The following is a 27066-nucleotide window of genomic DNA, read 5'->3' as shown; positions in this document are numbered from 1 at the left end:
GTGCCGGGAGGGGACGCGGGGTAGGGGCGAGCGCGCCCCCGCCCCGGCAGGGCCGGAGGGCAGAGGCCGAGCGGCGCTCTCCGACCTTGCCGGGCCCCGGGCACCCAGCCCTGCTGGCCAAGCCCGAGGGCGCACACCGTCCCCCGCCCCCCAGGCCCGGAGAGATCGGCTGGACGCGGGCCGGACCACGACCGAGGGGCGCCGGCCGGGGCGGGAGGCGGCCTCACAGCGCTCGGGGGCGGCGGCACGAGTCTGCCCCGCGGGCAGCGAGCGCGGAGGGGCGGCCGCCGGCACTCACCTGCCCGCTTGCCCCTTCGCGTAGCGGCGGCGGCGCCACACTAGGGCCAGGACCCACCGTCCGCCTCAACCAAGCCCCAGGCGGCGGCGGCGACGGCAGCAGCGGCGGCGGCAGCCGGACGGGAGGGGCGGGACCGCGGCCTAAGACAGCCCCGCCGCCACGGCCCAACGCGGCTCCGCCCACCCCAGGCCCCGCCCCCAGGCCACCACCGCCGCCGCCTATTGGCCGGCGGCTCAGACGCATGGGCGCGGCCCCGCCCCGCCGCCCCCCGACCGTTCGGTTCGGGTTCCTGCCCAGCCATTGGGCCTGCGGGCTCCTGGGCCTGAGCGGCTGGCTCGGCCCCCCGCCAGCTGCGGGGCCGTAATTGGCTGGGCTGAGCCCACGCCCGGGCGTTGATTGGAGGATAGGCATTTTCCTCCCTACTCCCGCGCCCCGCCTCTCGCGCCGAAGTTCCGTTAGCACGTTCGGTTGCTCCAGAGTTCCCTCTCGTCCCGGGGGGCGGGACCGATGGGGTGGGCCCTCTAGCGGGCTCCTCCTGCCTCACGCAGCTACCGCTGACCCGCGGGGAGGGCCCGGGAGGAGACTGGCGGCTCTTTCCTCTTTTGAGAGCTCTATTTTCTTCTGATTGGTTGACAGGCGCCCCTTCGGTCGCTTATTTTCCGTCGCGGACGCAGCGCGATGACGTAGCTTCCCCGATATTCCACGTCCAAGATGGCTGCAGTCGGCACGGAGAGACGTTGCTAAGGGGCTTGCCTGAGGCGAGGGGTGAGTGACTGACGGACCGCGGGCAGCGCCACTCAAGTCCCGCGGACCTAGAGATCGGATTAGGGTATGGCCACCTGCCTCCATCCTCTGGAGGAGTCTCCCCGGATTCCGCTTCCCTCCTCTACCCCCCGGTGCAGATCGAAGTTAGCGGGCGACGGCTGGGCTGCGAGACGCGCTTCGGGAGGGGGTCTGAGTCGCAGGAGTCGGTCAGGGAGGCCGGCCGGGACTCTGGAACAGGTAGCGGCCCTCAACATGAGGGGCGGTTAGGGTTCGGGGACTTTCTGGCAAGTGGGGAGAAGGGACAGGGGTCTTAAACACACGCGCGCCGTACAGCAGCAAATTACCCACATCTTCCCAGTTATTTCGCAGTGTGTCGGTCTTAATCTTGGTAAGGCCTGAGACTTCGGGTGTTGTTCCACATCTGGGGTACTCTGACTTCGGAATCTGAATAGCCATGTAATAAGGGTGGGGCTAGGAATTAGGAAAGGGCACTTCCGCGATTGGTTTCATTCTTGCCAAGATACCGCCCCTACGGACCCTCTCCTAGGCGGTTTGGTTTGTTGTTAAAGGAATTGTTCCTTAGAAGGTAGAAGCATACGTCTAGAGGTTACTTAAAAGCACTTAGACTGTTAACATGGTGGGTAACGCTCCCTAAATTTGGCTTGCCAGTTAAACGGAGCTTTCGCTAAACTATCTGACATTAGGAACAGCTTCTAAGACCAGTTAGTTGAGGATAGCCTTTTTATATTTTTAAGGTAAACTTGATAATGCTTGTGTATCTCGCTCTTAATCGCTTTTTAAAGATACCTAGCACAGTGCCTTGCAGTCGTAGCAGTGATTATGATTTTTGAATGATGTTACCAGAATGAAAGCTCCATGAAGGAACTTTATATTCTCAGCACCTAGAGCACAGCATCACGTAACGTAAACTATGTATTGCAGAATGAATGGATGGATGATTGTAGTAGCAGTCGTAGTGATAGACATCCGTTTAAGTGTTAGTGTTCTTACGATGCCTGCCTCCTGTTAAATAATCTTGGCTATGAATGTAATAGTTATCCAGGATTGTTTTTCAGGGTGACTACCATTGGTGTCTAATTTTAGGATTTTTTTCCCACTTTTGTTTCATTTTGATTATATTGCGGTGCATCGTTCAAAAATATTAGTTGATTCTTGCATAAAGCATGTTTAACATTTATTCCATTTTTAAAATGTAGTTTGCACCAACACGCAATAGAGAAGAAAAAATTGCTAATGAAATCCTTAAATCTTAAATGCCATTTCTAAAATTGAATGTCATAAAGAAAACAATTGGTCATAGTTTTGGCCTACAAAATAAACTATGTGTTTCAGGAGTTTTTATTTGAAAGCAGTGAGTTTGCTAACTATCTAGAAGGAAGAAAAATGTTTTCTCTTTTAAAACTTCTTTTTAAAACTAGGTAAAGACAAACAAAATCAAGAAGGGTTAAGTACAAGGTAATTGAGATTATAAAGAATATCTAATTGGATTAAATCTGTCTGATTGGAGTAAATCTAATCCATATTTTCAGGCTCAAAGGATATACCAAAAAACTTGTAGATAAGATTGTGAAGTCATTGTTCATGCTTTTGAGAAATCTTAAAAGTGCAGTTAATGATGGAGGACTAGAGTATGATAAATGTGTCAGTTTCTACAGAGAGCAATTAGGTGGATTTGGATCTAGAACTTGTTAATGGTGTATTTTAGAATCTTGTTGGGTGAGCAAAAAGAGAGTTTGTGTACTTGGGAAGAAAGGGCTCATACTCTCAGACCAGCAGAGCTTCAGTTAAAAAAAAAACCAATGACACAAATCATGCTTCTTTGTTATAAGTTTACTAGACTGGTGGTGGATGGGGGTTGCTAGACATGAGTCTATTTAGATTTTCTTAGGACACTGAGCATAAGCCTTCCTATCCTAATAGACACAGGAGATAAATGAATACTGAGTAAGTTCTGATTAGACGGATTTATATCCATTCAAATTACCAACCCCAAATGTTGATTAATGGGTTGATGACAGCCTGGAGAGAGTTCTTTAGGGATAAGCTACAGGGCTCTGGTCTTGCCCTTGCTCTGGTTTTTTATTACCAACTTTAAATATATGAGGCACATTTCTCAAAGTAATAAATGCATGCAAAAGTTGTAGTGATAGCCAGTTTGTTATATGACACTCAGGATTCAAAGAGTTCTTAAAGGCTGAAATAATATACCAAAACTAAAAAGATATAAATTTTCCAGGAATGATTAAATTTACAAAATCTCAGTTGTGTTTGAAACGAGAAAGACCTGACTTGGGAAAAAAAGTGGTTCTAGGATGTAATGTTCTGTTTATAGAAGTGAAATATATGTAAAATTTTCCCCAGATTGAGGGAAGGCAGTATTTTACTCTAATGACAAATTATGTCTCTGCCAATTACTGGCTGTGTGAATTAGACAAGTTACTTCATGCCTCTTTGGCTGCATTTTCTCAGTGATAAATTATGAGGTTAAGAAAACATAGCTTACAGGCATGCTGCCACTCATGGACACACAGTGGGTATGTTGCTGAATTTAATAACCTCCCTTCATTCACTGTGCAGAGCATATGAAGAGTATTGTGTTCCATGTTGATTGCTATGTTTAGAGAGGATCTTGAAACTTGAAGCATGTTCAGGAAATGGGAATATTTGTTTACCCAGGAGAAGAGAAGAGAATGGAAAAACTACCTTCACATATTTGAAAGCCAATCAGTAGGTAAGAGAAAGGTAGTTCCAAGGCTTAGGGAGCTAGGTGGGAGCTGCAGAGAGTAGCTGAAAGGTAGATTTCATTCACTTATTATTCTGTGCCCTCTCTGTACTAGATGCAGGGCATGAACAGAACAGATAAAAATCAACATAAGACAAATACAAGAATTAATGTGAACACCAATTACTGATACCCAGCAATGCCATAGGCTGCCTTGTCAACTATTAAGGTCTCATTAATAAAAGTGGCCCAAAGAAACTGAGTGACCAGATATTACCGTTTAGAGGCAGTCTCTGTACAGGGTTAGAAAATTCGGTAGTGACCTTTACTGTTGTTTCCAATTTGTAAATATCCATAATTCTAAATGTTGAAAATGCATTTAATCTTTCATTAGGTAAAATGATGTATCCAAAGCACATTCTTTTTTTTATTTTTACTTTTTTTGGGGCGGGGGGGCGAGGAATTAGGTTTATTTATTTTATTTTAGGAGGAGGTTCTAGGGATTGAACCCAGGACTTCATGCATGCTAAGCATGTGCTCTACCACTTGAGCTATACCCTCCTGCAAAGCACATTCTTGAAAGATGTGTCTAAGATGTCTTGACATGCTGCTTGTTTATGAAGAGCTTTTTACTTTGCGGAGCTCATAAATCTTTCAGTCACTTTCACGGTAATCATGAGCTGTTAATGAGAAAATGTATAACTTTAGGGTCTTATGAAAAAATAATTAAAGAGTAATAGGTAACAGGGTTATAGAACTGAGGCAAGAACTGTTTCAGGGGATGAATGATTTAGAGGACCGTTTCTGTTCTATTTGTGTACACTTGCTTTCACTGTGTTTCACGTGTTGTTAATTCTGCCCCAGAGTCTAAAAGGCACATGTGGTGGATTATTAGCATGGGATTTGGCAATGATAGCAAAGTAAAAAGCATATATGGATATGCTTATGATTTATCCATTCGTGGACTGAGATTCTTTTCCATCCTTATTTCATCCCTACTGGATTATCCCTAACCCTTGCCCCTGCTCTGCCCCTCTCCTCTCAGCAGATGTCCTGGCACTTCCTAGAGAAGTGGAGATACTCCTTTATGATTTATTTTATCTTCCTTAAATGATTTTTAAAATATCTTCCTCACACTTTTCCTTCCTTCTTTCTCAGAGAAAGAGCTTCCTTCCACAGAAACCTCTTTGTATTATCCTGTGCTTTTTATTAGCTCTTAGCCAGTTAACCCCTCAGTGGCTTGTTCAGCCTCCTCTAGTGCCTCCTTTCCTTCTGGCTTCAGACATCCTTCATTCTCCTTTATGCTGCAGAAACTATCACCTGTTTTACAGCCTGCTCATTTCTTCACAGCCCATGTGTCTTCCTTCTGCCCCACTGCACCTCTGAAAAGGTTCTTCTGTCTACATGTGTATGTATCTGCTTTACTGAGATACAATTCACGTACCGTACAAATCACCCATATGAAGTGTACAAGTCAGTGAGTTATGCAACCATCACTACAGTCAATATTTAATGTCTCATAACTAATCACCAGTCTAGTAACCTGTCCTTAACGCTGGTCCTTTAATTTTTCTGTAGCATTTGTCACTGTTGAGTACCATCTCTGACTTAGAGCTGGCATCTTTTGGCTTCTTATGCAATTAAGGGTGCAAATTTCCCTACCCCTTTGACCATTCCTTCCCTTTCTCTCCTTCCTGCTTCCTCAAGTTCTTCCGAGTTCTGTCCCTACACCTTCTTTCTTCATTCTCCACCCCTCTGTCACCAGGACTTTAGTTGTCACTTCTATGTAGATGAATCCGAAGTAGATATGTTCTTTCCAGGTTTCAGCAGGCCTGTTTGTGTGTCTGATGGACATTTCCACACAAGTTTCTTATAAATTCTTCAAACCTAATATTTATAGAACCAGATTCTTTCCCTCCCCCATCAAAACCAACTTTCTCTTCCGCATTTTTCTTTTTAGCATCACCCTTCTCTGTCAAGCCAAGTTCAGATCATCTCTTGCCATCCTTTGCCTCACAGCCAGTTATGATGTCCCTTTCTCCCGCTGCCATTGGTGGGGACGGGCCCTCATTAGGCATGACTTGCACGGCTCTGTGGTCTAACTGGTCTTCCTTCTGCTGATCTCTAAATGGCCCCAACTGCATTGCTCTCCCCGCGTACTGTGCTTTACTATTTCTCATGGCACTTACCACTCCCTGACAGATGCTGACCTACTTGTTTCTCTTTGTCTCTGCTACTAGAATGTAAGCTTCTAGTAGGGGGAAGACCTTGCCCCTCTTGTTTCCTGCTGTGTCACTGAGGCCTGGCTTATAGTAAATGCTCAGAAAATATTTGAATGAATGAGTACATGGAGAACTGTTGGGTTAATATATCTTAGAGATTCCCAGCTAGTGTACTGTGAATAAATTACAGATGTGCTGAGATATTGATTCCCTCAGCATGATGTTAAGTCATATGTAATTAGACAAATACCAGGAATCTTATTAAATAAATCTTTAAGTGACCATCTTTAACACCACCTCTACAGGGATCTCATTGCCAAGGGTTGCAGGTATACCAGTCGTGAAATAACCAGTAAAAAAGTTTCTAATAACCACAGATCTCTGGCATGAAGGCTGCTTCTGAAGTGAGCCCTAATCAAAATATAATGGTGTCAAAATCACTGGCATCCAGCAGTTGACCAGTTGCCTTTTATAGCTGCCTATATGCCTATAAGAATATACGTGAATATTTATTACTATTATTAATAATCAAAAAGCAGCAACATCTCAAATGTTCTTCCACAGTAGGATGGATTGATAAATTGTTATATTCATAGAATAAAATACTGTACCGCAGAGCTTCTCAACTTAAGCACTAAGTTAATTCCTTGCGGGGGATTGTTCTGTGCATTAAAGAATGTTCAGCAGCATCCTGGCCTGTCCACTGGGTGCCAGCAGTAACTACCCCCCCCCCCCCCCGCAGTTATGACAAGCAAAACATTGCTAAATGTCCCTGGGGGACAAATTGTTCCCTGATTGGAGACTCCTGCTAAATAATAATGAGAATGAACAAATAGGACTTTAAGCAACAACAGGGGTGAACCCCAAACATAATATTAAACAAAAGAAACCACTTATAAAAGAGTGGTGGTATATCATTCCACATCTTTTAGAAACAGGAGAGATTCGTTGATGGAAATAGCAAGACAGTGGTTGTCTTTGAGGGGATAGTGGTTAGGAAAGAAAGGAGAATTTGTGGAGTATTGGTAATGTTCTGCTCATCAACTGGGTGGTGTTACACAAGTGTGTTTATGTTGTGAAAATTAATAAGCCGTACGCTTAATTTTGTTGTTTTTTTGTTTGTTTGTTTGTTGGAGGGAGGTAGTTAGGTTTCTTTCTTTCTTTATTTTTAGAGGAGGTACTGGGATTGAACCCAGGACCTCATGCATGCTAAGCATGTGCTCTACCTCTTGAGCTATCCACACCCCCCGCCAAAACCGTACACTTAAAATTAGTGTACTTTTCTTTTTGTATGCTATAGTGCAGCCAGAGATTGTTTTAATGTAAAACTACTGCCCACACATTTACATCTATTCTTTGCCTACTGAGAGTTCTGCTCTCTCAGACCAGAGGGGCTGGGAATCCCCCTGTTATCCTAAGCTGTCTCATCTGGTTTCCCCCCGGCTTTGTAGTGAGTGAGAAGAGTACAGTGTTAATTGTTTACCTGTGGCCTGGACACATGTTAACATTGTGCCACCTCTGCTCTGGGAGTGTGTATTTTAGCAAAACCATTTGAAAGTAAGTTGCAGGCATCATGACACTTCACCACGAAATACTTCAGCCTAAGAGTAAAGTCATTCTCCTTTCTCATCACAGTATCACTATTACTCCTATGAAAATTAACAGTCATTCCCTAATGGCCTCTAATATATAGTCCATATTAATATTTCTCTAATTGTTCAAAATTTTGTTTATAGCTTTTTTTTTTTTAAACAGGATCCAGTCAAGGTCCACACATTTCATGTGATTCTAATGCCTCTTTAGTCTTTTTAAGTCTAGGACAGTCCCTCCCATTTTTTATCTTTTCACGACACTGATGTTTCTGAAGAGACCAGATCAGTTGTCTTGTAGGGTATGTCCTTGTTGTGCCATTAAACTTGTTCTTCTGCCCCCAATATCTACTGTAAAAGGTGCTTGGTTGGATTTAGGTTCAGCTTTTGGGAAATAAGGATATTTTATAGGTGGTTGATATATATTTTTTCATATTGCATCATGTTAGGAGGCACATAATGGCAGGTTTTCACCCTATAGGAACAGTGATGCCAAATTGGATCATTTTCATTAAGGTAAAGGTATTTTTTTCCCAAAATTATTACCAGTGCTAGTAAAGTGGATTTATTATCCATGTATTTTAATATTGCCACGGACTCATGGATTGTTTATTCACTCCTTTACAATCAATCATCATCATTTTTCTTTTTAATATTTAAATTCCCTGAATTTGTCCAGTGGGAATCTATGATGACTCCTCTGTCTTTTGATAATCTTCCATTAATCTGAGCACATCCCATGCAGGTCTTTACCCCAGACTGAAAAGGCGACCTTCCTTTTAGAGGATGATGGTGTTGCAAACTAAGATTTGGGCTCGAGATGTGTTCTTGATTGTAGGAGTGTCATTGCTTCTAGGACCTGGAAATGAACAGAACTGAGATATATATGTACTTTTTAATTTTATTTATTTATATATGTATATATTTTTAACTGTGATGTATTTTGACATTTTCAACTGAAATTTAATATTACAGGTTTTTTCTTATATATATTCATTTCCTTTGCACCAAAAATCTTGATTCCTAACAATACCATTTATATATTTGCTTTATCCTACAATATACCAAAGGAAGAAAGAAAGGCTTGACAATTACAGTACTGTTATGACAATTACAACGCTGTTACTAACAACGCATCACTGAAGGAGTTTAAGAGTCCCTTGCAGTTTTTTTTTTTTTTTCTCCTTAGACTATATCTCACTTGGAATATGGAACAAGATCAGAAATTACTTATAATGATTTTCTGTGTGGTTGTGTTGCCTATTTGCTATACACAGAGTTTATTTTGAGTTTTAGGATTTGCTTTTTTAGTTAAGTTCATGAATATATTAAATACTTACATGATTCAAAATTCAAAGTTACAAGTGAACTCAGGAGCCGACCCGAAGGAGCTCCTTCCAATGGCCATAACTTGGAACAGTTTGAGCAACAAATAATGGTAGTACTGGATTATAACTCTAAGAATAAGATAAATATTAATGAGCCCATACTTGTAAAAATAAATGATTGAATAAATAAATAAGCGGGGGAGAAGGAACAAATCTTTCTTACAAAAGAATTCCAGATAATGTTGAAGGAAGGAAGGAAATAGAAACTCACCATTAGAATACTACAGTAGTAACGGTTGCAGGCAAGATCCTCAGATGAGTGCTGAAATTAATGGGCGGAACTTCACAGAGAAACCTGTACTTTGCATACTATTTTGCATTGCAAAAGATTTCCCGCCAAATGTTTGCTGTTGTAGTTTTAACAGAGGTCCACACGTTCTTTGATACTTCTTCCAGGGGGTGGCTCTTAATTCCCTTACCCTAGAGTATGGGCTGGACCTCATGACTCTTTTTAAGGGATAAAAAATAGAAGGGGAAAGATAGTAACTTACAGTGGAAAACCTGGCAGGCCCAACTTAACCAAATGATCATGGTTAACATCAATAGTAAGGTATAGCACAGGGAAATATACACAAGATCTTATGGTAGCTCACAGAGAAAAAAATGTGACAATGAATATATGTATGTTCATGTATAACTGAAAAATTGTGCTCTACACTGGAATTTTATACAACGTTGTAAAATGATTATAAATCAATAAAAAAATGTTAAAAAAATCAATAGTAAGAAGTCATTTGGATATCTCCTACTCCCTGATGTGAGCTGGTGAGGAGGGCACTTCACTTCTGCCACCTTCCTCAAAACTCCAGTCTGTCAGAGGGGAAATATCGGACAAACCTAAATCAGAGACGTTTTAGTCTGCCTGTACTCTACAGAACTGCCAAGGTCATGATAAACAAGGGAAGACTGAGAAACTATTACATATTAGAAGATGCTAAGGAAATGTGACAGCTGAATGCAATATTATCCTGGATTAGATCCTGGAACAGAAAAGAGAATTTTTGGAAACACTCAAAATCTAAGTCAAGGCTATATAGTTTAGTTAATAAGGTACCAAAATTAATTTTTTAGTGGTTACATAAGATATTAACACTAGGGGAAGCTGAGTAAAGGGTATACAAAAATTCTCTGTACCATCTTTACAACTCTTCTATAAATCCAAAATTATTTTTAAATAAAAGTTGTTTTTTTTTTAAGTCAAAGCTATACGAAAAGATTGAGAAGTCTTGTTCCCACTCCTGTTGTTTCCATCCTGCTCTCCCCCATTCCCTATTGGTAACCTTTTTTGGGGGCGGGGGAGGTCATTGGTTTTATTTATTTATTGTTAGAGGAGGTGCTGGGGATTGAACCCAGGACCTTGTGCATGCTAAGCATCAGTCTACCACTTGAGCTCTACCCTCCTCACCTGTAACCATTTTTTATTAGTGGTTGTTTTTTTTTTTAAGTAAAGGTGTCTATTCTTATTTCCCTTCTTTTCTTACATAGATACTAACATGCTATGTACGCTGTCCTGTATCTTAACTGATCCTGGAAATTTCTCCACACCAGTACTTAGAGATCTCTCTCGGTCTTTTTAATAGCTGCATGGTATGCCATTTGTGTTAATGTACCACTTTATTCGGTAGTGCCCTGTTGGTGGGCATTTGCATTGTTTACAAAAGTTTTTGCTATTATAAACAATACTTTGGTGAATGATCTTGTGCACCCATCTTTCATGTTTGTGATGGTATTGTCAGAATAGATTCTTACAAGTGGGATTGCTAAATCAAATAGCAAATGCATACGTAGTTGTGTTAGATATTGCCAGATTCCCCTCTGTGAGAGCTGTTCCATTTTGTACTCCCATCAGCAATACATGAGATTACCTGCTTCTCCCCAGCCTTGCCAGCAGAGCATATTGTCAAACTTTTGGATTTTTTTGCCAGTCTGATAGGTGAGAAATGACATCTCAGTTTGACATCTAATTACATACTCTTCACATATACTGAGCTTGAGTTAACTGGTCTTCCCGCCCCCACCACCCCCAACCATTGCCCAGTTCAGGCACACATAAAGTGTAAATTAGTTCGAGGTTACCTTTCTCCAGCTAGTACTTAATTCTTCCTGTTGGAGGAAAGATCATACTCTATTTAGAGCTTCCAGGTGCGAGGAGGAGAGCATTCAGCCCTGTCACCTTCCCCCGCAGACGTGAGGCGGGCACGCTGGGAAAGCTGGGCTTTCCCTGGCCCAGAGCCTGGCTACCGGACTGCTGTTTTCTTGCTGAACCAGACCAACCTGGCTCTGGCTGCCTCTTTTAGAATCTTTTGCTGCCCTATTTGAAGATTTCTATTCTCTGCTCCAGTTTACAGTTTGCATGTTACAGTGGCCTGTAGGTGAGAGTCCTTGGTTTTTGTTTTCTTTTCTCAGCATGGAACTTTTAGAGAATCTCTTTATTCTGAATGAAAGAGTAGAGGATGAGAAAGCAAGACGAATTTATTTTAAAGGAACTCCTTCCTTCCTTTATGGACCACCTCCCGCCACCCTTCCTCCCTAGTCACTGTACCCATACCTGGTCTACATTGCTCAGCTCGGTGGCTTGTGCAGGTATTAATTCATCCAGTCTGGTCGCTTTTCTAAATGAAAGTACCTAAGTGAAAGCAAGTTAACTAAAAAAGGGGAAATTTGATTGTGTGCTAGAGGGAAGAAATGGATAATTTTGAAACAGAAACCTTTCGGGGTGTGGTTAGTTTTTTACTGAGTTTTACTGAAGAACAGAATCTAGACCAGCGTGAGGGAGCTGGGTCTAGTGAAGAAGGGGAGAAAGGGAAATGAGGCCAAAATGGGTTTCCCTTTAAGCTGCCGTGAAATTTAGGGTTTATTATTCTGTGGGCCATTTAGGTGTTAAATTGTGTTTGAGAATGAGCCTGGGCCTCTCACTTCCCTCAGTGCTGTTTCTTCTATTGGAAATTACGACCAAGTACAAATCTGTGATTGTAGGTTGTTCGTAACGATTGCGATTGCTCAATGTGAGGTATCCAACTTTACTTCTTCTTCTCTTTCTCTTAGGATTCTAACATTTTCAGAAAATCTTTTGGAAAGAACAAGTGTACTTCAATAAATGAAGGAGAATAAAGAAAATTCAAGCCCTTCGGTAACCTCTGCAAACCTGGACCACACAAAGCCATGTTGGTACTGGGATAAAAAAGACTTGGCTCACACACCCTCGCAACTAGAAGGACTCGATCCGGCCACTGAGGCCCGGTACCGCCGAGAGGGGGCTCGGTTCATCTTTGATGTGGGCACACGTTTGGGACTGTATCCTGATCCTCCTGGAAGCTGTTATAGATAGACTAGATGCTATATTTAATAGTTTAATCAGTTGCTGTAGACAAAATATATAGTAATATGTCTGTACTAAAATAGCTCTTAAGTATCTTTGTTATTTAAATGTTATTCCCAATTTGCTTGGCTCTTCAGGGGTTTTCTCTTTCCTTTTTATCATTTTTTGGGGGAGAGGGTAATTAGGTTTTCATTTATTTATTTTTTAATGGAGGTACTGGGGCTTGAACCCAGGACCTCGCGTGTGCTAAGCACACACTCTCCCGCTGAGCTATACCCTCCCCCCTTCCTTTTTATCATTTAAATGTGTTGACTTAGGCATTGAGCAAGTGGCCACCAGGATGGAAAACATCATCCAGTGGTCACAGTTGAGGTGTTTCTAAAGGATGGTGAGGCCCTGTCTTGTTAAAGCGTAAACTTCAGCTTGGTAATTCTTGTGCCAGAATTCTGACACCTGGAGACTCCACCCCACTTGCTTTACTGCTGACAGTGTTTGTTTTACCACAGCTGCTGTTATTATTATTTGTCTTTATTGTTTTTCCACATTTAACTAAAATGTGACCTGTAAAAATTCTTGGCTAAAGTCCTTAACCAGAACAACAGACACTATGATACCCTGGCAACTGGAATAATTTATTTTCATCGCTTCTATATGTTTCATTCCTTCAAGCAATTCCCAAGATATGTAAGTGTGTGAATTCTGTTGTAATTCTCTGTCACCTTCAGTGGACTGATTGTAGTCTTGCTTTACTGTGTTTTCCAGAGAGTACTTTTTTAAGGTACATACTGTATACAAACAAAATCAAGCTTCAACTTTGGCTTCTTCAATTAACTATGGTAAAATGTTTTAAACTTTTTTTATTTAGGCCAATATGAACCATAATCACGTTGCACTTTGTGGGAAGTTTTACTTCCTTGTTACATTTCCCAGGATGGTTTGGCGTTACAATCACGGCCCACAAAGAACAGGGTGGCACAGATGTTCTGTACATCTTCTCAGTCATTCTTCAGTTACTCCTCGGACACGTGCTGTCTTACGCTCTGTGGGAGATCTGATAGGGAACCTGCCTCAAGTAGCCTTCAGCCCAGGGCGGATGGTCTGACATGTTCAAACACATGGTAGAGAGCAAGGCGGTGGGGGAGGCGCAGGAGGAAGGCTGGAGCACTCAGGGGAGAGAGTAATTACATCATGGAGGGGTCAGGGGAAACTTGAGAGAGGAGGCCTTGACTGTAAGTAGGGCCTTGATGTGCTGAGACAGGGCAGGGCAGTAGTCCAGCAGAAACCAGTGAGCAAAGACACGGGGGAAGTGTGCAGTCTGCAGTCAGCCCGGCCAGGAAGCCGTTTGGCAGAAAAGGGAATGAGAGGACCCTGAGTGGGAAGGGTGGACACCAGTCAGACCATGGTGAGCCTCAAGTGCCGAACCAGGGAGCTGTGGCTTCAGTGGGTGAACCAAAGTGATTCGAGGGTTTCAGGAAGAAGACAGAATTAGACGTAACAGAAAGTAATCTGCTGGAGGGTCTTCGTTTCGACAAGATTTCGTTTAGTTTTGTACACGTGTCCTCCTCGCTAGTGTGTGACGTTCTCTAGGGAGAAGACCGTGTCAGGATCAGCTTTGTCCCCCAGCACAGCAGCTGTCACCTAGCATGGCTGGGATTCTGTGAAGAGAGGGGCCTGTAGGAGAGGTTGGAGCCAGCAGAGAAAAGCTGAGGGTAGAGCAGCGGGAGGTGGGGGACAGGACTAGGACCCAGGCGGCAGGAGGAAGGGGGAGGAAAGTGCAGGCCGTGCGGAGCCGAGTCCGGGGGCTGCGCCGTGAGGTGCGCTCGCCCCGCGCAGAGCTCACTGTGCAGGGGGTCGGCGTCTTTAAGGTTGCAGTGTGAAATGAAAATCTGTTTCTGCAACTGTTTCCCTTTCTGGCATCTACTTTGTTTACGTGACATTTTATTCAGAAAACTAAATTTAAAATAATTTTTTTTCACATGATTGTTCTTGTTTATTGAGGTCTGTTGATTCTCAACGGGTGCTTTTTCCTCCAAGTAAATAGAGCAGGCATAAATATCTATAATGAATAAATTTATTGTCTTACAAAATCATTGTCTAGAAGTATGAGAATACAAGAAAAGATACTTGCAGTCAGGTGTCCATAGTCAACAGCCAGTACAATTTATAAAGAGGAAAAATCAAAGATTCCAAGCTCACATGACAAATTCTTCCTAAGAGATATTAAAGCTTTTAACCCAAATGGTTTGTGTTTTCAAGCACATTGCAGAGGATCAAGGATTTATAATTAACACTGATTCATTGTCACTGAACGTTTATAATACCACTTGGACTAGAGAAGCACATAATATGAAAAAAATAATAAAATAATTTATGAAGCCAGATATGGGGGGAAAGGGAGTTGTATGTGAAATTTCCTTCTAGCTTCTTGAGTGTCCGAGTGTTTGTGAGTGAGAAAGAGGATGGTAGGAGAGTGAGGGGGCCCAGTTTGTTGTGAAGTCCAAAAATCCCTTTTCCGTTTCCGTGTGAGCTTTGGTAACAGTATCTCAGGAGCTTTTGTCTTCCTTTCAGGTGACAGGAGCTTGTTGTCTCTTTCTGGCTGGAAAGGTGGAAGAAACACCAAAAAAATGTAAAGATATCATCAAAACAGCTCGTAGTTTATTAAATGATGTACAGTTTGGCCAGTTTGGAGATGACCCAAAGGTAAGAATCATAACTTCCTGCCTTTATATCTTGATTCCTCGTGACAGCATCATGGTAGAGTTCCTCGTGTCGACAGTGGCCATGTATGGTCCCTCTACCTGCCAGGCCCCTGAGTCTCTAAGAGGACCTTATGCAGAGGTACTTTTCCCCGCTTCTGTAAGAAAGGAGGGAAGATAATATGGCCTCCATTTAGGTGGCATTTGCTAATGTGATATGCCATGTTCTGAGCCCTTTAGGGGCAGTAGCACTTTTAATGGGGGTGTGAGCAAAATCCCCCTGTGGCCTTGACGCCCAGAAGCAATCTGGCTCCTTGGGTTCCTCTCCAGCTGCTTCTGGGTCGATGGGAAGCGCAGGTGCTGTGTGCACAAGCACGTGTCTACATACGCGTGTGTCTGTTGCTTCCCAAGAATGCTGGAATCTATTAACGTTTGCAGCTATTTTCAGACACCGGGATTGGCATTGGTCATACCATCCATCCTTCTCCTTTCCCCGCACCCCCTGCCAATGTCAGGAAATGGTGGTACAATAACTGTACACGTGCTTTTATTATGTTCTAAAAAGACCACTTTCCAGGACCAGTGGCAGCTTTCCTCCACCCCCTTTCTTGCCAAGGTCCCCACCTTACAGCCCCTGTTAATTAGCCTTCGTAACATGTGTGCAGCTCATAATTAGATAGATTGTAACCAAATAATCATACAAAAATGTTCCTCTTCTCAACCGTAGGGTCTGTGAGAGCTCAGACCATGTCTGTTTTGCCTGGCACCTAGTACAGTGGCTGCAAGGAGTAGGCATCCCACAGGTGCTTGTTAAGTAAATGATAATGTTTTCAGTGCCCATAGGATTTTGCCTTTTACAGAGCAGGGAGATGATGGTAGGAACGTGTTGTGGTCTTGGTGACAGAGCCTCATGGCTGATTAGCTGCAGTCACCCGGAAAGAGTCGCAAGGATCTGGAAGCCCTGCTGGGGCAAGGGCACGTGGCAGCGGCTGGTGTGTGCTGTCCCAGGTGCCTTCGGAGAAGTCCCCTTCTAATTCCAGCCTTTCCCCTCTGTACTGACTTGTCAGGAAACCAAGACCCGGGCCAACCCTATGGGCACTGAAAACATCTGATGCTACATTACTTTTATAAAAGTATAGTTTTGTCCACTGTTAGTATGAATTCCTCATAGAGGCACATTTTTATAAACAGGTGAATGGATTTAGAAATATGTTCAATGGAAGTTCTGCATCTCCAGCGCCCAGAAGACAGGAAGAGGGGACTGGTGGTGCTAATTTAGACCAGGGCCAGGCTGACTCAGGTGGGCAGAGGGGCTTTGCCGCCTGCCCCTCCTCCTCCTCCTCCTCCTCACGTGCAGCCTCCACAGACAGGACTGTGTAGCAGCCAAAGGAAAGAACCGTGGCTCCGGGAGCAGCGCAGACACTGGAAGACGTTTTCCTCAGCGGAGAGGAGAGGAGGGCAGTTATTCGGGGGAAAGCAATAGAAGGAACTAGGAAAGATAAGGTCCTGAGTCATGTGGAACTTTTCTGGCTTAATTAGCTTTGCTCTAACTGTGTGGTTTCTCCCTCATTGTATTAATTGTTCATGTTTTCAACAAATACTTGTTCAAGGCTCTGTGTTAGGCACTAGAGCTAAAACAGGTAGCAAAGCAGGCGTGGCCTTTGCTCACATGGATTTTACAGGAGACTGGTGGGGTAGATTTTAATCAAATATTCATATGCCCAGCTATCTGACGATGAGTTGTGTTAAATGCTATAAAAGGTTATTGAAAGATGCAACGAGGGCATTCAGTCTGGGAACCCAGACAGGTGCTTGGGACAGGTAGTGTGGGGCTGAGGGGAAATTCCTTGAGGAATGGTGTTTGCACAGAGACCTAGAATGATCCTATTAATTGAATATTTGAAACACAAAGGGAGGCGAGGCCTTGGGCTGTCTTGTAACACTGTATGGTCTGCAGTCTGGACACTTGATAAAGGATTGTTTCTAAATTTATAAGAGATGTTGAAGCTTCTGGGAAACAGGTGGTGACAAAAACAGGAGGGAAATAAACTGTTGTCAGGATTTTGTTGTACCGTGTGAAAGTCTTAAGACTTTAAAAGCTTTTCTGAGGGAACACTTGGGAAACTAGGGTGGACAGACACTTGTCCTGCTGTGCCATTTGGAATAACACTGGCGATAGAATCGCCTCTGCATTCTGTGACGTAACGCAGACCTCAGCCTGCAGGCCGGGTGCCTGCACGTCTCTGCCCAGCATTAACGGATTTATGCAGCTGTCAATGGTAAGACTGTCAGTCTCTCCAAAGCCTGTTCTTTGACTCAAACAACTGATTGTAATTGTTCTTGCCGCACAGTGTTTTGATTGTATTTTACATTGTCTGTAAGTGCTAGGAACAGTCAGACTGCACGGAGATTGAATTCAGGAAGTGATTGTTTATGGATATTAACTGGTTAGAAAGTATGATAGAAGAAGAGATTCCATTTACAACAGCAGCAGTCAAATAATATATCCAAGAATAAAGCTTGTAAGAAATATGTGGAACCCATGTCAGGCCAGGATGGAAGGACTTTAAAACTACTAAAGGACATCAGTAGCTTTCACTCTTTCTAGAATAATTCTAAGTAAAATGGTATTAAAGTTCAAGTGGTGGAGGGGATATGCAAAAACAAGATAAAAATTTTTAAAGAGGAATAGTAATTGAACTATCCCTTCCAAATGTTAACTCTCTCTGATCCTGGTACATACAGAAGTGGACAAACAGATCAATGAACAGAAAAGACTGTGTGTGTGTGTGTGTGTGTGTGTGTGTGTGTGTGTGTAGATAGTTTAGGACGTGGTTTAATAAAGGAGAAAATGGTGATCTATTCAGTAAATGACTTTTCAGTGGAGGTCTGGAAAGAAGCTAAGTTTCGGTTTAATTATCTGTAGAGTAAAGGTCTATTTTGTAAAGGGTGCTCATATGTGTTGAAAGTAATGACATTTCTAAGAATGTTTATTTTGTTTTGAGTAGTTTTTAAAAATTAATTCTGATTGTTTGTTTTATCTTCTTACATTTAGTTCTTTTCAGAATTTTTCATTATCTCTGAGCATGTTAAAGGCCTGAGTGACAGAGAGGAGAAAAGGAGTGAAAAATAGTTGCTAAAATATAACTTGAAGGAAGAATTAAAGGAAAGCTCACTTTTTAATGCTGTTTCAGACCTGTGGCTGAAATTACTAACCCAACATTTGTTATTTTATTTCTAGGAAGAAGTGATGGTTCTGGAGAGAATCTTACTACAGACGATAAAGTTTGACTTACAGGTGGAACATCCATACCAGTTCCTACTCAAGTATGCGAAACAACTCAAAGGTAAGAAGAAAAAGTTACCAAGAGAACACTGTCTTTCTGAAATCAAGTCTTTATAATAATTTGGTGACACTCAGATTACGCTTCTCAAAGGGGAAAGTGGAGAGTCAGTGTGTGAAGTGCCCAGGACACGGCTTGCCGAGACGATTCAGTATGACAGCTGTTAATGCTGTTTCCTTTTAGTATAAACAGAGTCTGTCATCCGGTTGCCAAGTGATACGAGGTAGGAAGATGAGTCAGGATTTTTAAATAGCCAAATAAAAGCAGCCTCAGAGCCAGGTTTCCCATGAACGGTGGCTCAGCGTGGGTCGTGCGGAAAGACACAGGCGCAGGACTTGGCCCCGCTCGCTTGTCCTTGTTTCCCAGGCGGAAGCCCTTCGCGGTGTACTGGGGCTGGTGCTGAACACACAGTAGGCTTTACATAAGTGCTTGTTGCTGCTTGTGCATTCTTTTTTTCCCCTCTTCTATTACTACTAATTTGTCTTTTCTTCCCCATTTCTAGGTGATAAAAACAAAATTCAAAAGTTGGTTCAAATGGCATGGACATTTGTAAATGACAGGTACACATGTTCAAATGTTGGTTTATGGTGTTTTAAAATAGGCAGGGACTTTCTGTGTCATTTAATCCAAACCCCTTATTTTGTATGGAGGAAACTGACTTGCCCCAGCATGATGGGCCAGTTAATGGCAGAGCTGAGGTTAAAGTCCAGGTCATCTGCTTCCCAGCAGAGGGGGTGCCCTGACTTGTCATGGTGGTACAGGATCCTGAAATCTTACCACAGCTTGAAACATAAGTCCAAAACCCTGCACTGGAGAATTTTGGCAAGTAGATTCTTAAAACCCATGTGGTTCTGCACAAGTACACTTCCTTATCATGGTTTCAGAGCTTTAATGTTTTTGGAGCCCAGGGCTATAACAGGGTGCTGCATGGGGAACAGAATTCGTGTGAGTGGAGTTACCATCATGTGAAGAAACAGTTCAGTGCTAGGATTTCAACCACTTGGAGAACACAACCATTTCATTTGTATTCCATGACGTAGCAAGTTTTGAAGATGCTGAAATTCTGATTCTTTAAGATCAGACAAATTAGTAACTATGATTAAAGTAACTCGTTTCTTTACCTTTAGAAGACTAAAAACTTGTTTCTTTTATTTATAGTACTTTATGTGATCATTTATAGGAAAGAATAAGCAAATCAGCATTTAGATATGGCATCTAGTCACCGTGCCTTGGATTAATCCTAAATTTGCTCATCCAAATCAAGTCACCTCTTTTTCTTGTTGAACTAGTCTCTGCACGACCTTGTCACTGCAGTGGGAACCAGAGATCATAGCGGTGGCAGTGATGTATCTTGCGGGACGTCTGTGCAAATTTGAAATACAAGAATGGACTTCCAAACCCATGTATAGGCGATGGTGGGAGCAGTTTGTGCAGGACGTCCCTGTGGATGTCCTGGAAGGTACCGGGCATGCTGAGCTTTCTGCAGGCGTGTTCCACATTTAGGTCATTCTTCCCCATGAACCTTGAGCTCTGAGAATGGATTTTCCCAAATAGGCATAAAAACTCTTCTAATTAAATTAAATTCTCTAATATAATGTTCATTCTGTCCAAGCACACAGTTTTGGTGAACTAAAAATGCACACCACTGATGTGCACACCAGAGATTGGTGAATTACGGATTTGACCCCCATATGTTGGTCCTTCAGGGGAATCGTAGCTGAAAGGAAAATGGGTGGATTTTTTTTCTAGGTAGAATTTTATTTAAAGTATTAATTTGTGGTAAATGTCTTGGTGCCTGTCGTTTAGACATCTGCCACCAAATCCTGGACCTGTACTCACAAGGGAAACAGCAGATGCCGCATCACACGCCCCACCAGCTGCAGCAGCCCCCGTCTCTCCAGACGACACCACAGGTGCCACAGGTGCCACAGCCGCAGACGTCCCAAGGCTCCGAGCCGCCCCCGTCCCAGCAGAAGGACGCGCAGCAGTCAGCCCAGCCGCAGGCCCCGCAGCAAGCGCAGCCGCCCAGGAAGCCGTCCCCGCAGCCTAGTCCTCCCCGGCAGGTGAAGCGCGCCGTGGTAAGTGTGCTGGTCTGTCCAGCCCTCCAGGGCAACACCCTGCCTGTGCGTGTTCCCGCTTCTAAGGGATCGCGCGGGACACCAAAAGCAGGGAGTGACGTGCACCCATCTGCCTGCATGTCCGCGGGGAGCCTGAGAACGAGCGGGGTCAGAGAAGCGGTGCTAGGACGGCCCTGTCCTCCAGCTGCTGCTGCCTGTGTCCGGGCCCCAAGACCTGCCGGCGTGTGGTCTCCAGGTCTGCACGCTGACCGTTAGCGTAGGGGCCCCCAGTTCTCTCTTCCTCTACAGTGTTTGGTTCCTTACATGCCACAGAGTATTTGTCAAGGTTTCTCCCTGTGGTCGCAGCCCACCAGTGGAGGAAGCCATGCCGGCAAGGGAAGGCAGGGAAGGCAGGCCGGCAAGCTCCACTCCCCAAATGCAGCACAGCATGAAATTCAGCGCTCAGAACTCTGCTCCGGAGAGTTAGTCGTTCTGTCTGGTCCGAAAGGGAAAGAGGAGGCAGAGATGATGATCTGTTAGGTACCATGGTTTGCCCTGCAAGTTCAAGCCAAAATGAATTTTTGTCTGAGGCTTGTTCTGGCTGTGATTCTGTGGGTGCCTAGATAGTCCGTTTTTCCTCACTATTCCCAGGGTCTTGGTTAACCATCATGTATTTTCTTTTGGAACAGGTTGTTTCTCCCAAAGAAGAGAACAAAGCAGCAGGTAATTTCCTGTTCGCAAGTTTCGTTTTTTAGTTTTATATCTCTTTTATCAAAACTTTACATTCTTAGTCAACATCGTTTCCCTTCAGATTTAGATTGGTCTTAAAATTTAACCCTAGAGCCCATCAAAAACTTGGCCCTACCTGCCAGAAAAAGTGCGTTGTCTTCTTTGTTTATTTCCTGATTTTGTATTTTTAGATTTTACCCCGACAGAAGATATCAATACAAAAAAACATACATATTAGTGGCAATAACAATGTGCTCTGTACAGTGCAGTCGTCCCTGGTGTCCCCGGGGCATTGGTTCCAAGACCAGAACGCACACATGCTGGAGCTTCGCCGGCAGCCCTCCCTACCCGCAGACGCCTGGGGCTGGCTGCGTGTGACTGGGGACGTAGGGGGACTGCCGCCCCGTCTGTCCTGGGCGTCAGTGAAGCCCAGCACAGTGGCTCCCGAAGGGCGTGGCGCCCCCGGCTGAGCAGCAGGCATGGAAGGGCGGGCGGAGGGCAGGGCCTGGGCCAGGTGCTGTGGGAGAGCCGCCGCACACTGCAGCCCTGCTGCCCAGGGGGCCGGACTCTCAGCACCTTTCTTCCCCGTATTTCTGGAGCCCAAAGTCGGTGAACTTGTTTCTATGTTGGAAACAAACAGAAAGAGTGGGTAGAACCTGGCATCACAGTGGAGAAAATGAGGAGGTGTTTCGTCCCTGTGTCGGCGGCCCTGTGCGTGGCACTGAGCCCCCTTAGGGCACAGAGCCTGTTTACTCGTTTCTGCTTCTCTATTGCTTAGTTCCAGGGTAGGAACCCAGTGAATTATTCATAGACCTTTCAGGAGGTCTTCAGGTTACAATAAGGCTCTGCTTTTCTCAGGATGTTTGGGGCAATGATGGGTTCAGTACAGGAGAGGGCTTTTAGCTCCGAATGACAAACAGTAAGTGTGAGACACAGGGGAGTGGGCTGCGCTCTGTGCCACGTCGATGTACAGTCAAGCTGAGCTGGTGCTGCGTCCAGAAGAGGCAGAAACAGGCCCGGTGGCCTTGGAGGAGGACTGGCCTTTGACTGAGGCTGAGGGGGTGGAACCTCTAGGTAGAAGAACAAAAGTGAGCAAAGGAATTGAGACTTTGGGAGAAAACAGAGAGGGGTATTCCTGGACTACGAAGAGTTAAAAGGGAAGAGCTTTTGATAGGACTGAAAATGGGGTAGAACCAGGTGAGAGAGTGGAGAAATCTGGGCTCCACACAGGCAGTGGGGCCGGTGGAGATGTTTGAGCAGGAGATTGGTAGAGTCTGGGTTCATTTTAGGAGTTTCCTGGCAGCGGTCATGGGACAGCATGTGAGTGAGACCTGGCGAGGGCAGAGTCCGGGTGGGGGCCTGGGGGCCAGAAAAGAAGGGTACAGACACAGCTTAGAGGTAAGAGCCCCGCTGCGCTTGGGTCCGTGTAGCTAGCTGGGGGGGGGGGGGGCTCTTGGGCACCGGGGGTGTGGCCGACTCAAACTGCCCTGTGCCCTCAGTGCAGAAGCCACACCAGATTACCAAGAGTTAGAGAAAGCACTGTTAAAAATCTTACTAATAAATTTTTACATCGATCACACATTAAAATGATAAAAATTTTCTATTATCAGGTTAAATCAAATACCACATTAAAAATACTTCACCTCTTTGTAGTTTTTAACGAGGCTACTGGAAAATTTTAAATTGCATGTGTGGCTCTCCTTGTGTTTCTGTTGGACAACCCTGATCCAGACAACTTGAGCTTGGCCGGCTGTGGGAGGGAGGCTGGAGGTGGGCACCAGAGTGAGGGACATGGAGGGAAGGCTTGTGTGTGAGTGTGGGCTGCGTGTCTCAGGATGGGGCTTGAGAGTCTGGTTCGCGGTTCTGGAGGGGAGAGGGGAGAGGCGGAGATGTACAGCTCCTCTGCCTGGATTGGGCAGGGAGGGGGGCATCCCTGGACCTTGAATCTGGCCTGTGTTTGGGATGGAGGAAACCAAGAATGTCCAGCGATGCCAGAGCAGAAGCAGAGCAGAGTGGTGTACAAGCCAGAATTAAGTGAGTTTTAGGGAGAAAGAGCCAAAACACACCCAAAGAAAGATGGTGGTTTTTTCAGTTGTGCTTGCACGCGCTCGGCCTTCATAAACGGAAGCTGTTGGGCTTGGTGTAGCCTGTCTTGGCCACTTAGCATTGTCATTGAGGATGCTGGTGACGTGTAGCCGCTCGACCCTGAAGGGTGGGCTGTTTCCTCTGCCCCAAGTGGCCCCGAGCCCATTGCTTTTACATCCGATCACAGCTTCCAGATCTTTACTGACGCCAGCCAAGGTGCTACTTCCGACTTGCTGCCAACTGGGAGTACATGTTGGTGAGAGAGAAAATATAATGCACCTAAATAAGAATTAAAAGGTAGCAGCTTCTCCTTCGAGGGCTCAGGGCCGTTCTTTGTGTCTGTGTATTAGTGACAACACTTGATAACTGGGGTGTCCTCCGTTGCTCCCTCGTCGTGGAAGGGCTGGTCTTAGGCGGTCGGGAGGAAATTGGGGAGACGTGGGAAGTGGGCTGACTGGGAAGTTAGAGTTGGTTTTTATTTTTGGAGGGGGCTGGGGAGGGAGTGTGTTTGTTTGATTTGTTTTGTCCTTTTATAGGGATGGGTTAGCTGGGACCTTCCTCAGATTCCCTGCAAGCCTTGGTCATCTCTGCTTTTTTCCCCAAAATAGTCCTGAACAGTATCTTTTTCTTTCTGTTTCTTTTATTTGATTTCATTTTATTTTGGTCTCTATGACATGTTTATTCACATAAACAGTAGCTTTTTAATCTACTTTTTCTTTTTAGAACCACCACCACCTAAAATTCCCAAAATTGAGACCACTCACCCTCCGTTGCCTCCAGCCCACCCACCTCCAGGTGAGTGTCTGCTGAAAGCACCTGGGAAGGCCAGCTTTTCTCTCTGTCTTCTTCAAGGGCAGACTTGGGAAGTCCTGGGGAAAGTTTGTAGAAGGGCCAAATTTAAAAGGCCATTAATGACCTAGGATCTTTCAAAAAATGGTTTTGTAGAAACCAGGTAGTTTGAGGATGTTGTAAATTCTAAGTACATCTGAATATTCTCTGGCCTGTCTCATCCAGAAATGCTGAGCTACCTGGGATAAATGAATTTAGAGTCAGTTTTAGGAAAACAAGGTCCTGCCAACCTAGGAACAGTGTCCAGGTCTGGGCACGGTCTTAGGCTTCAGTCTCTCCCACCTGCTTCCTGCTGGTGAGATGTCTTCTCAGTACCTTTTGAAGAATAAGCAGTTGTTCGTGGACTCACATGGAGACTAAAGAGTGAAAAGTTCTTCACAGGTACATAGGAAACTGGGAAGCTTCCTTGATATCATTAAAAATAGAGGAGAAAAGTGAAGAACTTGCATTTGTCATCTGGGGTAACACTTTGGAAGATGAAGGCTTCAACTAGAGAAGGCAGGAGTTAAGGAGTGTTTTTTTCTGAAGGCTGGTAGATGTTCCGGAGACTTCTCTGAGCCTCCGGAGGCGTCAGCTCTTCCAGTCAGCTGCTGGGCGCTCCGGGGAGCCAGGGCAGTGAGCGGTGCCCCCGAGCACAGCACAGCGCTGGCAGGAGTTGCTGCCCTCGTGGGCGTGTTGGCTTGTCAGAGGCTTGCCTGTTGTTTTTTTGAATGCCACCTCATGCATTTGACCAACTCTCAGGCTTTCTGCTGAAGCTGGTGCCACAGACAGTAATGTAGTCTGGCCCTGGCCCTTAGCTCAGTCTCTGGAGGCAGAGACAGGCAGAAAGAATAGGCCCTGCACGTGTTTGAACTTGGGAGAGGCCCGGGGGTGGGGGTTGGGGTCTGGGTCAGAGAGGGGCTCCGTGTGCTTCCGGGACTGTCTGTGGCTGGTGTGGCTGGGACCAAGGGGCTGGAGGCGAGGTGGAGGGCCTGTGTGACAGGAAGTGAGCTGTCTGGCCATAGAGGTAACAGTTGCTTGCTGTTCCTCTGTGTAGATGGCCTTGGGGGATCAGGAGCGGGCCTCCAGGCTGTATCGGGCTGGGAACCCCAGCGTGGCAGTGAGCCGGTGAGCCGTGCGGAGCTCCTGGCTCGGGCCCTCCCCGCCCCGAGGGAGTCAGTGGATTCACCCCTCCTCACACAGCCCTGTGGGAACGCCTTGCTGGGGAGCTGGCCCAGGGCTAGAGGGTGACCTTCTCTCCCCTGCAGACCGGAAGCCGCCCCTTGCGGCTGCCTTAGGTGAGGCTGAGCCACCAGGCCCTGTGGATGCCAGCGACCTCCCCAAAGTCCAGATTCCTCCTCCAGCCCACCCGGCCCCTGTGCACCAGCCACCACCGCTGCCACACCGTCCGCCACCGCCACCACCCTCCAGCTACATAACTGGGATGTCCACCACCAGCTCCTACATGTCCGGAGAGGGCTACCAGAGCCTGCAGTCCATGATGAAGACCGAGGGCCCCTCCTACGGAGCCCTGCCCCCTGCCTACGGCCCGCCAGCTCACCTTCCCTACCACCCACACGTCTACCCCCCCAACCCGCCCCCACCACCTGTGCCCCCTCCCCCCGCCTCCTTCCCCCCACCAGCCATCCCTCCCCCAACCCCTGGCTACCCCCCACCTCCACCCACCTACAACCCCAATTTCCCACCCCCACCCCCACGCCTGCCCCCAACCCACGCAGTCCCACCTCACCCTCCTCCAGGCCTGGGCCTGCCTCCAGCTAGCTACCCACCTCCAGCTGTCCCCCCTGGAGGACAGCCACCTGTGCCCCCACCCATCCCCCCACCTGGAATGCCTCCAGTCGGGGGGCTGGGGCGGGCAGCCTGGATGAGATAACGTGACTCCGGTTCTTTTTCCCCTTTGTTTTTTAAACAAAAGTTTTTCTAATCAACTTGAAGAGTAGTTGAAGTGGATAAACAGCAGGGTACCTTGTATGATGCTAGACAGTTGCAGTTTGGGGAGAAGAGGATCAGCCCGTGAGATGAAATTGTGGGGGGAGGGTCCTGCACATCTGGAGTGGGGACAGCGGCTCTCAGCGTAGCCCCAGCAGCATCCGCTGCGACCCGACCGTGTACTTGGCTTCGCTGATGTCGTCCGCTCGTCCTGCACTGGGTTGCTTATACTAGTGAGAATGTTAACCAGCCATATTGGCTCAATAAATAGCTTCAGTAAGGAGTGAATTTCCTTCTAGAAACCAGTGCCTATTTTTCCTGGAAACTCCATTTTAAACAGTCCAGTTCCACCTGGAGTCGAGCTGCTGTCAATGCTGTCATTCCATGATGTTCTCTCCCATGACCCCCGTAGGTCAGATGAACCACTTTTTTGATTTAGAGACATTTACATCCTTTGTATTAAAGTTATTTTGAAGGGGTTGCCTTGTTGGATGGCTCTTTTTCCTCCAGGGAGAAAGGGAGCAATGTACTTGGAAGTAATGTATGTTTACATCAATTTGCAAATTCCTGTACATAGAGATATATTTTTTAAGTGTAAATGTAACAACATACTGTGAATTCCATCTTGGTTACAAATGAGACTCCTTCAGTCAGTTACCCAAATAAAATCAGTTCTGAAACAAACCCCTTGTTTGTTATGGGTGAAAGGTGGGACCCCCAGGCCTTAGCAGCCCCCCAGTTTGCAGCCCAGAAGCAGGTCTCCCTCAAGACCCTGGGGGCCAAGGAGTGGGCAGGGGGAGAATGCTGCCCAAGAGAGGCCTGGCTGCCGGCCAAACCCACCCTGGGCCTCCCCAGGCGGGACCCCCCACCCGCCTTGTGGGCCAGCCTCCCGCACCTGCTCAGGCTGTCTTTGGAGGAAGAAGTTGAGTTTCATACTGGTTTGGAACTGTCAGTGCACTTCTGGCCTGTGACTAGACGGAGGCCACTGAGTGGCTGTGATGGTCTTCAGCCTCCCACCCGGGGCCCTGCCCAGCCAGCCCGCCGCAGGGACAG

The 27066-nt window shown here is 45.7% G+C and overlaps 2 protein-coding genes across 5 annotated transcripts in view; one reads left to right on the top strand and one right to left on the bottom strand.

The window, feature by feature from the left end:
* SETD3 (SET domain containing 3, actin N3(tau)-histidine methyltransferase) overlaps positions 1-465 on the bottom strand; it is a 68325-nt gene extending 67860 nt beyond the window's left edge. Inside the window, exon 1 of one of the 2 annotated variants that reach the window (XM_074365050.1) lies at positions 299-465. The gene's annotated coding sequence lies outside the window, so the exon portion shown is untranslated. The remainder of the gene's footprint in view (positions 1-298) is intronic. The other variant, XM_074365051.1, reaches the window with a different exon arrangement.
* Positions 466-744: 279 nt separating this feature from the next.
* CCNK (cyclin K) lies at positions 745-26697 on the top strand. Of its 3 annotated transcripts, none has more exons than XM_045505825.2 (11): positions 745-1127; positions 12051-12299; positions 12927-13008; positions 14893-15024; positions 18262-18367; positions 18867-18924; positions 19654-19823; positions 20171-20442; positions 21111-21144; positions 23959-24030; positions 25332-26697. In XM_045505825.2, the coding sequence occupies exons 2-11, from the start codon at positions 12103-12105 to the stop codon at positions 25955-25957; spliced, it is 1749 nt and encodes a 582-aa protein (XP_045361781.2). In that variant the 5' UTR covers positions 745-1127; positions 12051-12102; the 3' UTR covers positions 25958-26697. The 3 variants fall into 3 exon arrangements, with proteins under 3 accessions (XP_045361781.2, XP_074221154.1, XP_074221155.1); XM_074365053.1 differs by having other exon boundaries at positions 747-1063; XM_074365054.1 differs by lacking the exon at positions 745-1127 and adding an exon at positions 1157-1300.
* Positions 26698-27066: the final 369 nt, after the last annotated feature.

The sequence above is a fragment of the Camelus bactrianus genome, chromosome 6 (assembly GCF_048773025.1).
Source record: "Camelus bactrianus isolate YW-2024 breed Bactrian camel chromosome 6, ASM4877302v1, whole genome shotgun sequence".
Classification (NCBI taxonomy): domain Eukaryota; kingdom Metazoa; phylum Chordata; class Mammalia; order Artiodactyla; family Camelidae; genus Camelus; species Camelus bactrianus.
This window is presented reverse-complemented; position numbering and strand designations above follow the sequence as displayed.